This window comes from Astatotilapia calliptera, chromosome 2, assembly GCF_964374335.1.
Source record: "Astatotilapia calliptera chromosome 2, fAstCal68.1, whole genome shotgun sequence".
In the NCBI taxonomy this organism is placed as follows: Eukaryota; Metazoa; Chordata; class Actinopteri; order Cichliformes; family Cichlidae; genus Astatotilapia; species Astatotilapia calliptera.
Window position 1 is genome coordinate 6,544,481 of NC_137423.1, and position 13,385 is coordinate 6,557,865.

Below are 13,385 nucleotides of genomic sequence, written 5' to 3' on the forward strand. Positions count from 1 at the left end.
AAAAATAAATCTGTGAGAATGAAACGATCAGTTAGCCAAGCATGGCCCTACAGCCATTCCACTGGACCTGAACATGTAAATCCTCCACCGAGGTGGGGCAATCTATCAAGAGTAACGCTGCAGAGAGATATGTAGTGGAGCTCAGGACTCTACATAATGACACCTGCTGGACTGAACAATGATTTTATTGTAAAATGCTTTCTCTGAACAAGTTTAACCCTCTCGAGGCAGGCGTTGCCGATTTGCAACAGTTAAAAACTAACAACCTGATTACCCCACATACATATTTTATGAGTTTTTTTTACTCAGAAGTACCACTGCAGGACTTGGTTGTGCATTAGCAACAAAAAGTTTAATTTGAGCCCGAGAGGGTTAAAAACATAGCAACAGAGCGTACATAACAGAGCCTTGACCATCAGTAACTGTCATTAGAATTATACCACCTCGCTTCATTTTATCATTGTCACGATTCAAGAAGGCTGCTCTGTCTTTACTCATTTGTGTGGAATCCTGGGTACTGGGGCTTCTAGTCTGTTCTTTACTCAACTTCCACTTTCCCACACTGCCAAAATTAATTCCGTCATCACTCTGGTCCAGTTGTTTTTTTGTTTTTTGTTTTTTTTTTTGGGGGGGGGGGGGGGGGGGGGGGTTGCCTGCCTTCTGTGAACCAATCAGCACTTTCTTTTATTTGCACCTGCAGCAATATGCAGCTGCTCTGACTTTGCATACAATATGCACCATCCTGGGTGGATTGTACTCAGTTAACATAGAAGTAGTCTGGTTTTGCATTCTCTGCCACTCGGGAGACTAATCAGCTGATGCGGATTTTTCTTCACAATCAATTGCTAATTTTCACATTCAAAAAGCTACACTTCTATTCTATTACATAATAATAATTTTTCTATCAGGATACTACGTGACACCTGCCAACATTTAGTACATAAATGACATGACCTTCATTTTCTTTAATTTATGATGAAGGCCACTTATTTGAAACATTAGCATGCTTATCAAAATCATGAGAATTCCTTGAAGGAATAAAAATGTGTCAACTTTTCCTTAAATTTTATGTACTACTTTTCTTGTTGACACAATATTTAAAAAACATGACTTTAGTTTAGCACCATCAAAAAGCCAATACTATCATCACTACAGGGTTTCCCTGAATATGAAATATGGCTTTTATTTCGCTTTAAGTGGGGGTTAATTTACTCGAGCCCAAACACTTTTTTTCTGTATGAAATGACCAAAAGTGGCAGAAAAATACATAAACATTGAAAGACAGGAAACATAGACTCTTTGCCTTAAATATACTTGAACCAGTTGTGCTTAGGTGTACAGTCACCCCCAAAGGCCCATTGTGAGCCAAGAAAAGCCTTGTATGAGGAACACACCTGTTTCAAAGATTTATTTTTGAGAACAGACTTATAAGTCTAGCAGAGGCAGATAGAGATCTCATTAGAGTATAAACTGGATTTTAGCATTCAGTCTTTTGGACTTTTATTTGAGTGAAATGACAAAAGAAATTACAAATACACAATAACTGATTTGCATGGCCACTCGTGGCTGCAGGAAGAAGCTATAAATGCAACAGACATCTAATGAACTCATTACTGGATAAGGCAGACTTGTTTGCAAACAGTTGCTTATTTACTCATGTTAGGCATTACACCAAGAAGTAAGAAGTAAGAATGTCTTAGAATTGTAATTCTGATCAATAGTTAAATATTAATTCCAGCACTGTTTGCTGGACTGACTTCTCCTCTGGGAAGTGTCTGAATCTTTAGCTGTTCAATGCCGCCACCAGGTAGTTGCTGTTTGCTTTTTAGTCCTGAGCATATAGTGCAAACCAACTTTTAGAGAAATCGCTCAGGCTGCTAAACAATAAGATAAAAAGCTAGCTCTTTCAGTCTGCCACAGTTTTTTCCTATCAATTGGTATTAGTGTGACTACATCTTAAGACTATGTTTTACTTTTGGGATAATGCACTCATGCGGTATGAAAAACATCTGCCTTATGTTATCCTGCCATTAATTACGGAGCAAAAAGTTTTGAGATATTATAAATTTATAGAACCAGCTAAGAAAATAAGCCCAACCACAGCAGAACCTGGCATGCAGTTTTAAGCAGTAGGTATGGTGACAACTATTCCTGAGTGCAGCATGATATTTTACCACTTACCCATTTACTTACAGTCTCCATTAATAAAGAGTGCCCTACACAATGATTGTTTTGAAGTGATTTTGCAGAGGGACATTTTTCTAAAGGACGACTGTTCCAGGAAGAAATACTTAGAAAAAAAAGACAATTTTCTCAGAAATGAATTTCTACTTTTCTACTCTTTAGAGGCTGTTTTAAAAGCCCATTATTGGCTCTAAATGCACCGCTACAGTCAAGTCCACAAGTCCATTTTTGGACAATGATTTTTGTAATTTTGATTTGTACAACACTGCAGTGGATTTTAACTCAAACAATGAACATGTGATTGAATAAGAGACTTTCAGTTTTAATTCAAGTTATTAAAAAAATTATTCCTCTAGGAATTATACTTATTTTTACACATAGCCTCCCATTTTCAGGGGCTCAAAAATAGTTAGACAACTGACTGACAATCAGATTCCTAGCCAGGTACAACCTGTTCCCTTGTTATTTCATTACAAATTAATCTCTCAACATAAAGAAATGTTGATGCAAGAAAAACACCTTCACAAAATCGAATCAAGTCAAGAACACACTCAGGGAGGTGTATCATTGTCAAGGCCTTCATGAATGCAATTGCAGAGGGTTTACCAAGAGGTGCAAACCACTGGTTACACTCAACAAAAAGGCCAGATTAGAACAGCTCATGATCTAACCTACCCCTAAACCCAAACCCAAACCCTAACCCTAACCTTCCCCAGCATAATAGAGGTAGTATTATGGCATAGCTTAATGCCATATGTCATGGCTGCAACTGGAACTGGATCACTAGTGTTTATTGATGATGCGACTGGTGACAGAAAAAGGATGATTAATTCTCAAGTGTGCAGGGCTCTTTGCTTAGATTCAGCCGAAAGCTGCAAAACTGATTAGACGGCACTTGACTGTGCAAATGAATAACGACCCAAAGCATACTGGAAAAGGAACCCAGGAGTTTTTCAAGGCAAATTCCCCTTGAGTTTGAGCTGAGAGTCTGCACTTGAATCACATCTCTGTTCTTTGATTTAAAACCCACGGTGGTCGTGTACAGAGAAAAAAAAACAAGACAAAAAAACCCCAAAAAACACAAAAATGTTTGACTGTTCAAATACTTATGGTCATGACTTTTTAAGAGCAATATAAACAAAGACTGGATACAACCACAAATGTGACAAGGGACTGTGGGGACAAATACAAAGATTATAATGACCATTGTGAGATCATAACAAAACTCTAAATGTTAACAGTAAATGTAAATTTGCCTTAAACCTGGCAAGAATGTGTTTTTTCCACTTTGTTACTATTATTTACCAAATATCGATTTTCAGATGAAATCTTAGCATTAAACAGGGCTATTGTTTTACAAATAGTGTGACAAATGTATGTGTAAGCCTCTTACCGTTCACTTGAAGAGTGTGGGTCTGAAACAGTTTTTCATATCCATCAGCATAACAGGTGTAGTTGCCCATGTGGGTAGTGGTGACCTTGGTGAAGTACAGTGAACCGTCATCCCCAAAATCCTGCCACACATAGAAGGAAAATAAATAAATAACAGCTTTTATCACTTACAGAAAGCTACCAGAAGCAGCAGGTTTGGCTTTAGGCATTGAGAGCTTGAAATGAATCGTGTCAGTTGAAATGCAACAAGCCTGTGGCGTGCAGATGAGAATCGTTTATAGAACAGGAAATTAAAACTACCACATGACAACCAAAAAGGCACATTGCTGAGCTAATGGCCATCAATCTAAGTCAAAAGTTGAAGCCATTTTGTCCCACAGAACACAGTTAAGAAGAATTGTTTTCAGTTTTTCCAATCAGTGGAAGAAATCTGATGGAAAGGAGCTGAGGTGACAGATGATTACTGTAGAAATTACACATCCATCCATCGGTGGTGCGGCTATATCAGATGTCGTAGGGTAAGAAGTACACCCTGAACAGGTTATTCACGTTCACATCTACAGTCAATTTAGAATCACAAATTAACCTAACCTCGTGCATATCTGTGGACTGTGGGAGCTAGAGTACCTCCCACTGATAAACGCAATTTCCACACAGAGTGGATTCAAACCCACAAAAATTACAGTGTTTCACAAACAAAAAAAACAATGAAATATTAAAAATAACAAAAGACACTCATTTGAAATGTAACTGACCTTGAAAAAGGCAAAACATTGACACTTTGTGTCCATGCATGTTCCACAAATACACAAAGCAATGCTCATGTGGTTTATTTCAAGCGAAACAAAACCAAAACCAATCTATGAAAGCCAACTGAAACATGATTAATTCATGCTGTGTTGTGGTTATTAAGCCAGAGAACAGGAAAAGAAAATGGTGCCGGACATGGAAGCAAAGCAGGCAGAGGAATAAATTGTTCAAGCTGCAGCACAGAAAGAAGCCCCCAAAGCTAATGAGCCCGTTGATGGTGTGCTGGCAAAGAGTGAATGTCTGCCCTCTTGGTAAGATCACACTGCAATAAAAAGTCATCTTCACAAGTTACTATAATACATTTTGGTACTACGTTGAGCCCTGGAGTAATATAATAATCTACTCCTAAAAATTAATTAAAGAGGTGCTCTTTTTCTGCATTGGATTCGTATAAAGTAATAAAAAGACTTCTTCTGCTTGAAAGAAAAGTAAAAGTGTTTTTCTCGTTTTTACAACCCTAAAGGAGAAAGAAATTTAATAGTTTACTTTTGACCTAAACATGCTAATAATGCTAATGCACAGGAAGTTACCTGGGATATTATGGTTGACTATTATTTATTTATTTCCTATTTATTGACTCATTCATTAGTATTAGTGTAACTATTTATTGTGTTTGGCAATTTCACTCTTGAATTCCAAGTTGTTGACACAGTTTTTTAAGGTAGTAACTATTAAAAAGAAGACATTAATATTTAGAATCTGCTTCTATATTTGAGAGGAAAAAATAAACGTACATTGAATTATATAACAACACTCCTTTAAGCGTATCATCTAAATCAAGCGAATACATTATAAATCTTCTGGGACTACTTAAATAAGTGCTTGTTCTTACAATAACACTGTGTTGCACAGTGGCTTTTCAGAAATGAGCGTGCTGCGGCACTTTGCCTTCATTAGAGTTTTCACCATTGCCATCTAACTTGATGAGGGCCAAATGCCAAAACGTGTTCACTTCTGATTGCTGCTACGCTTAAAAAAAATCATTCAGATATCTTTTAGCAGTGTGAACATTTGCTCTTAAGGATATCCTTGATTCTGCTTCAGTGCTTCTGGTTTATTATACCTGTACACAGCATTGTCAAGACTCAGCCTTAATTACAACCCTCTATCAGAAGAGTTCATAAGAAGAAATGTACCTTTTCTCATTAAATAGCTTTTAACATTTTGATCACATCTCTGCCGGCTTTACATCTTGACATTCAGCTTACCCTTAAATGTCTGCAGATGAGCGAGGACAGGCAGTCCTCGTGTTTACAGGCAAACTGCGTGTTTATCGGTTCGTCCCGGTGTGCTCCGATCTAACGTACAAGCTTGGTAACGGGTCGGGCTGAGTGAAGCATCAGAGCTCCACAATATGAGGGGAAATCGATGGTGCGTTTTGGCCCCTTGGGCTCAGAGCATATTGTGTCACCTTCTTAAATGAAAAATGAATGGGGGGAGAAATGAAACTCACAGGGGTGGAACGAGCCACGGCGGAGGCTGTCGACAAGATTCCTCCACCTCACCTCACCACCCTAACCTCAGCTATCAGCAGCACCCAGCACCCAGCTCTGTGCACACGAAACAGGCAAGGGTAGGACTACTCGTAGGGAAAGGAGACAAGGGCAGGCAGAGGTGGATTTACAAATAGGCCATAGTCCTCAAGAAACTATAATTAATAAAGCTGTCACTGCCCAGTCACCTCTGAAAGAACATTGAAGAGCCACCTCATTGAATAGCTAACCTGTGGTATGATGAGGCATTTCAGACAATGGCCTTTGAAGACGTTTCTAGCTCAGCCTCGTGAAACTTTGTTAGAAGAACACGACATTTTGAGTAAAAATACCCTCCAGTGTAAACAAAGACGGAAATGTTTTGCAATCCAGCTAAAAATAGGCTGTTCGCCATTAAAATGTCAGTTCAATTTTATACAAAGAACCATTTTATTACTTACCTCTTTGTATTTCTATCCATGCAAATATTTTCATTTTTATGTGCCTATGTTTATAAGATTTCAGCTGTTGTAATTACTCCTGCGCCCCAGCACAATGGAGGTGAATGGTACTAATCTGTTGAGCTAACAAAACTGACATTTAAAAAAGGTGCATCTTTTCCTAGAAACACTTTTTTGTTTCAACTCCTCCTTATATAAAGTTTTGTATTTTGATTGTTTTTATGTTTGTAGGTGACTTATCTATGAATGCTTCATTGCAGATTCACTGCTTCGAATTGCCTTTTGAGAGGAAAGGAAAATGTTGGAAATGGATTGACTTAATCCACAGAGCTCACTCTCTAACTTAAGAAGACAGTTCCTGGAGAGAAATACAGCTGCTGAAGTTAATTTGTTTTGATGTTGCACCCATTGCAAACAAAATTCAAGTCACCTCTATCATAGCGGGAAAAGCTGTAAATGTCAGAGAGACATATTTCTAAATGTGACATAAAATACCTATCTGCACGGCTGACCACTACCAGGTATTTATTGGAATATATTACCCTTTAAAATAGCAATAAGGTGAAAGTATAATAGGCATGTAAAATTTGCTTTCCAACCTTACTTATGCTAATAATCCTAGTATCTTCTACTAGCTTAACACCTTTATTTAGGCAAGGTTACTTCTTTAGATTTAACTGTCCCATAAAAGTTTGCATGACAGTTCATGTGTAATATTTTCAGACTTTTTTGTCCCATCCCTGAGCTGACAGACATGATTTGTTGTCAGCACTTTACAGCTTTGTGGGCTTTTTTTGAGATGAAATAACAGAAAACGTGAATTGATGTCAGTTTGGTGAAACCAAAAACACCGTACCTGAGACGGGATCTGCTGGAAGAAAAACAGAAGTCAAAGATTTAGAGGTTCATTTCTAATCAAAGCATTTATGAAAGAGATGGATTCCAAACCAAAAAAGGGAAGCAAATAATAAAGTACCAACGTTTTCTTAGCCACTTATCCAAATGGGGTCTATAGCCTACTACCAGCTGTCAAGGGGTGGAAGTTAGGTCACCAGTCACAGAGTAACAGACAGAGAAAAATGGCTAATTTAAAATCACCAATTAACCTAACAAGCATTCCTTTGCACTGTGTGAGAAAACCGGTGCAAATCGAAGAACCCCACACATTGACAGGGAGAATATATACACACAACCAGGAGATTTGTCTTGGCACGTGCTCAGTAATTTAGGTACATTTCATCTCTTATCCATGAGACTTTTTCAGTCTCAGCTGATTGCAGGTTTCCCCAGTCTTATAAACAGTACAACTGCATAATGATCAAAATTATCATCATTATGTATCAATGAGCCACAAGCTCGGTTTCCTGATCATTGACATGCAAATTGTCATGAGCATTAATCAGTGGCCATGAGCATTACTCACAGAGAACTGGAGAATGGCTGAAATCACAGACTGCTTGAACTCTGAGATGGTCATTCCTTTTTACATAAATATCCGCTCAAACCAGAATTCCTTCCTCATCCTTTCATTTAAAGAGTGATGATTGATTGCAACCACTTAGCAGTGGTTACTTACTCAGTGCTTTTGGCACTAGTAAGTAGTAATCCTGCTGTGAACCTGATGCTTGCTTGAGGTGGACCATTTCTTGTGCATTGCATTTCGGGTTTGAAAGCCACAGAGACACAAAGTTTTAAAAAATATGCATCTCAACTCTTCCAACACTCGTGACATATATGAGATCAACAATGCTTTTCACTTGGGCAGCGAGTGTCCTCCTTTTCTCTTGGATCTCGTAACTCATCGTTATGCAGTGGTGGTAGTTTTGATCGTTATGCAACTGTACTGTTGATAAGCCTGGGGAAACCTGCAATCAGCTGAGACTGAAGAAGTCACTTGGATGAGTGATGAAACATTTGTACCACTGAAAATGTTGCATCCAAATAAATTCGAAATCGGGAGTTATTAACCTGCCCTAGTGCTAACTCTTGCATCATCAAGGCTTAGTAAAAAATGATAAATGCACTTGTCTCAAATATGAACATTTGCAGTTTTTGCAATTTGTTTCTTGTTTTATAGTGTTTAACTGTGGCATCACTTTAGGAGATATCAGCTATTCTCTCAGCAAACTGTCTGTTGAATGCACACTGACACGGCAGCAAGTCACCCAGTACAGACAGTACAGAATATGAGCTAAGCTTCCAGACAATATGATTGCTTTGCTAAATTACATGTTTTTGTAGCTATTTTAAAACAGGACACTGAGTTTCAGTTATTTCATGTATTATCTGAAATGTGTTATCACAAAACTTGATTGAATCATCTGTTAGAAACAGCACAGGAGTTGCATTCAATTAAAAAAAAAAACAGCTGCTTAAGAATTATATCAGATAAATACCGACTTCAATGCATGTGATCAGAAAGGAGAATAAGAAACATTCTGATAAGCTTGTGCTGTTTCCTGTGTTTCATCTTCTCCTATTGAAGCTTTAATGTCTGTCTTCAAAACATGTCTATTTTTAAACATATGCATGTTTTTTATGATTCAGATCAAAGATTTTGGTCCTAATGAGATATGTTTCTATTGTGAAAGCACTAGTTTAAGTAGGACGTACTACTCTGAAAGCTGCTGAGAAATACTGTATACAAATCCCTTCTAAATACTCCTTTAAATAGATGGATTTTCAAACTTTTGAAAAATTACAAAAATGTCATCATCTGAACTTTTGCCAAAACCAAAGAGTCATCATCCCCAAAAGCAAATACGAAGGTACACGCACAAACTCTTGCACAGAGACATGCACAGTACACAACTGTGTCTTTGGCTTGGCCACTCAGGGAGGATTGAAATACTGACAGCCTTGGATGATGATGCAATAGCCAGCAACTGTCAACTTCACGGAATTACAGTAAGCTGCTTTGTCAGAATTCAGAGAGGCTCTATTGAACTCCAGGATACAAGCGCCCCGCTGGGATTAATGTGCAATTCACTAAGTCTGAGGGAAAAAAAATCTAAAATAACAACGTTCTAAAATTGGGAGGGCCTGCGAGATTACACAGCATAAATCTCCCATGTGTACTCACAGGAATATAACTCCAATTAAGGCTGGCATCAGATGCTCACAAATATTAACAGACAGCAATTATACAGAAATTGTCTGCAAGGCAATTTGGGAAAGGGCTTGTGGATGCCAAATGCAGGCAAAATCCATTCTCCTCTCTGGAAAGAACAACAATGATTGACTGGATGTCTGAGGGCCAAAAATAAATCTGGAATGAGCTGCGCCTGTTCCACTGGTAGTTCCTCTTGATGCTGCGTGGCTTTCACACAGTATTCTGTTAAAAAGCAAGAGGCTGTTAGCATTCATGCTGATTGTCTTGCTGACACTGTTTAGTGTAAGTGAAGAGGTAATCTGAGCAACAGCAGAGGTTGTAAACTTGGGCGTTTTTAGGTACCAACAAAAAAAATCTAATCTGACAATCGCATACCCCGAGGATCAGACTAGATCAAGTTCTCTCAGTATGAAGTGCCAGATTAGTCCCTGTAGTTGTCCAACTCAGTTTCACTTCATGAAGCTGCACTGGCATCAACCCAACAGGCTGTGTGCACCATAGAGCGAGAGGCATAGCGAGTATAATTTATGTGTCAACATTTACCACAAGTACTATGAAGCCCTGGGGGTACCAAAGTGGGTTAGGGTTAATTAAAATGCAAACTGTTAGCTGAAGCCTTCTTTCAACTCCGCTTTCTCCATGATGTGCAACTCAAACCTTGAGTTCTGTGGACGGACATCAAATTTTGATGCTTTCTCTAAGAGTAAGATGTTTGCAAACCACAAAAGGCAGAACTCTGATTACCAGCACAGCCTGTTCTCCTCCCTGCTCTCACAATAATGGGAAAAAAATGTATGAGTAGAAAAGGTGGAGAGATTTTTTTTTCATCTAAGTTCTGATGTAAAATCATAGCAATGCCCAACAGTTTTAAAATAGGTCATTTTTATTCCTTCGTCTATATGCTGTCATTTTTCCAAGCTATTGATGAACTCCAGAGAAAGCATTTCTTCATAATGAACCTCATTCAGTAGCAGAAGCTTTCATCCCTGAGCTGACATTTGAATTGAAACTACACCTGGGCAAGATCTGATACTGGTCACTGTGGAAACGGATGACAGTGCATGAAAAGCAGACAAAGACCACCTCTCGTTGAGATGCTGAACTCTGCCGTGTCTTCAGGCAAAATAAGAAGATGAAACAAAAAATGGTTTTGTTGAATCTTGCAAAACAAAAAACAAAGCAGTAAAACAGTTCTTGAAAAAGACATATGAAAAAGATCAAAGTCCAGGTTGACCTTACAAAAACTTGCATTTCACTTTTTTTCACTTCCATAAATCCTCTCAAGCGTTCTTGAGAAAAAAATCTGACTTACGTATGGGGTTGGCACAAGTTTCTATAATAGTTGCACATCACCTCCATCCAGCACCAGCACACTAGTTTAAAGCCAGTTGATGGTGCCAAGGATGACTGGCGACAGCTGGGCGCCTCTTACTCATTTTAAGGGTCATCAAGATTTAATGGTACATTAGTGGCTTCGCTGGGTTTCCCTTTATCTTCTTCGACAGTGTTGACTTAATTATGCACAGCAGTATCACACTCATCTTGGTCAGCCCAGACACATGGAGAGGAAAAGGGTAAAGCAAAGGAGCTGCCTCTGTACCTCTCTGTGTATCTCGCTACGTTAAGTATCCGTGCTCCTTTTGATGTGGATGAAAGTGACACAGAGGGCTGTCTGGGGCCGTGCATACAGATTAAAACGCCGACACATACGCACACGCAGTCTTTCACCAAGTTGTAAAAGTAGGTCCTTCCTCTAGGGCTGAACCCCTTCGGTATCCCCCTTCATCTTTTGTCTTTGTCTGAAATCCCAGCCCCTCCCAGCAGTCTCTAAACACAGACACCAGGAACACAAACTGACATTCCGGATTACTGTCAGGCCTACAATACAAAGCCAGTGCCAACAGTCAAATAAAATGCGCTGACAATCTGAGCCACTGCCAAAAGAATAAAGCTGAAATATGATGAGAAGAAAATATAGGAGGGATTTTTTTTGTGTAATTTTTTTTCCAAAAGGAAAAAAGAAGTGACAGCCCTGCAAAAACTGCAAATTGGTGAGACTTGCTGCTGTGAAAATGCAATAATTAGAACTATTCAAAGTTCTATGCACATCTAACTAGATTGCATCTATTTAGAAACAATAAATTAAAGGCAGTTTTGACAGGTAGCTCTTACATTGATGTCTTCCAGATTCAAGGAGTTCAGATACTGATGGTTTCTCTTCCACAATATAGGAGGTCTCCGTTCACCTGTGATGGCGCAAGTCAACACAGCACTCTGGCCCACGGTTACTGTTGTCACGCTGACTTTCTGGTCCTCTGGAAGGGTGAGCAGGTACGCATCTGTTGATGAGATAAACAGAAAAGTTTGAGTGACTGTCTTTGGCTCAATTTATGATTTCTGAAACATTTAACCTTCTGAGTAAAAGTAGCCTCTCTAAACTATGAGCATGAAGGCTAACAGTAAAAAATATGATTCAACTCAGTCATCCTATATTTTTTCTGCATTGAGTACTCACGGGCTTTTCATTCTTCTAATGGCTCACAATTTACCCACTGAGATGTTTCAAAATTCATGGATTTCTCACATCTTTCTTGAAGCATAAAAACGAAGCATAAAAATAAGACACACAATACAAGCGTGTCTCAATTAGTTGCTACCGTGCTATAGCGGGAGACACTTCTTTTTTTAAATATGCACCGAGGCAGCACAATTATTGCATTTTGCACAGTAATGAGAGGGAATTAAGTTTAACGTTCTGTAAACACTTTGCATAATTTATGTGAAGATACTTTAATGGAAGTTCTGCTTTATCAGCCTCTCTGCAGAGTCTGTGTCCACCACTATGTATTTCTTTTTTTAGCTAAAAGAACAAACCTGACACTCTTGGGAGGCACCAGTACTACTCGTCGGCTGACTACTAAAATCTCAACTGAAGCGTGGTGCTTTGTAACTTAAAGCTGGAATATTTTTAACATGCTCAGTGTTCTAAGAGTTTAAAACATCTCCATGCTGTTGTAAAAGCCCAGGAGTACACACTTTCTGATGAAAGTAACATTGAAATCAAAAAAGAAAAAGGAAAAGAAAAAAATTCTCTATGTTCACAGAGGTTCCCCACAGAAACACAACCCCTCACCTCAACCAGAGTTAGTTTTTTGCTCGCTTCAGTATTTCTGCAGTACACCAAAGTGTTTAAAACCTCATTCTGATGATGATGAGACCAACACAGAGAGAATACTGCAAGTAAGTCAGATCGGGTAGCTTGGCGAGAGGTCACCATGGCTGAAGTTGTTTAATGCCTTGGTGCGTCCAGTATTTTGAAGAGACAACAAGTACAATTTACAGTCCAACTTTGCTGATATTATGTAATGTGGCCTGTGAAAGAATGCCTTTTAATCTTTCTCTTGGGTAATGAGCAATGGAGCAAAAGGAAACAGAGACTCAATTTGTTCTGCTCCTAAGGGCATGAAATACAAAACCTAATGAAAGAGCAGGTCCAACAGTGTTCACTTGCCACAGCCCAGAGAATGAGGATGAGAACACCTTCAATTACAGCATGACTCCTGTGGCCCTTTTACCAATGTCTGCTGATTGCTTTTTTTAACCTTCTCACTCATTTGCTGTGTTTGGTCCACTTGTTGTGTCTTTGAACTGTGAACTTGGCTAGCGTGTTAGATCCAAGCTAATCACACTGAGACCGCGTGAAAACTCATACTTCTTTTCAGTGGGAAGCTTTGAGTTAAGACTTCTAATCTCACATTTGGCCCAATGAAACCCTGTTTAAGCCCAGGCAAATCACTGCTAGGATTACATCAAAATTAGAGGATTAATGAGAGCCCTTTCTTCTGAGTGAAGAATAACTAAGTTTAAATGATTATACTGTTAGTGAAGTGTTGAACAAACTCTGCTGTAATTTATAAGGCTGCAGTTTCTTCTAGAAATTTTTTTCTTATTCAA

At 38.7% G+C, this 13,385-nt stretch overlaps 1 protein-coding gene across 2 annotated transcripts in view; it reads right to left on the minus strand.

The window, feature by feature from the left end:
- The window catches only part of fstl5 (follistatin-like 5), a 198,655-nt gene that overhangs the window by 54,916 nt on the left and 130,354 nt on the right, over window positions 1-13,385 (minus strand). Inside the window, exons 7-9 of one of the 2 annotated variants that reach the window (XM_026182971.2) lie at window positions 11,604-11,770; window positions 7,176-7,190; window positions 3,578-3,698 (exon numbers count right to left, since the gene is read on the minus strand). In XM_026182971.2, the coding sequence (XP_026038756.2) occupies window positions 3,578-3,698; window positions 7,176-7,190; window positions 11,604-11,770 (303 nt within the window). The remainder of the gene's footprint in view (window positions 1-3,577; window positions 3,699-7,175; window positions 7,191-11,603; window positions 11,771-13,385) is intronic. The other variant, XM_026182987.2, reaches the window with a different exon arrangement.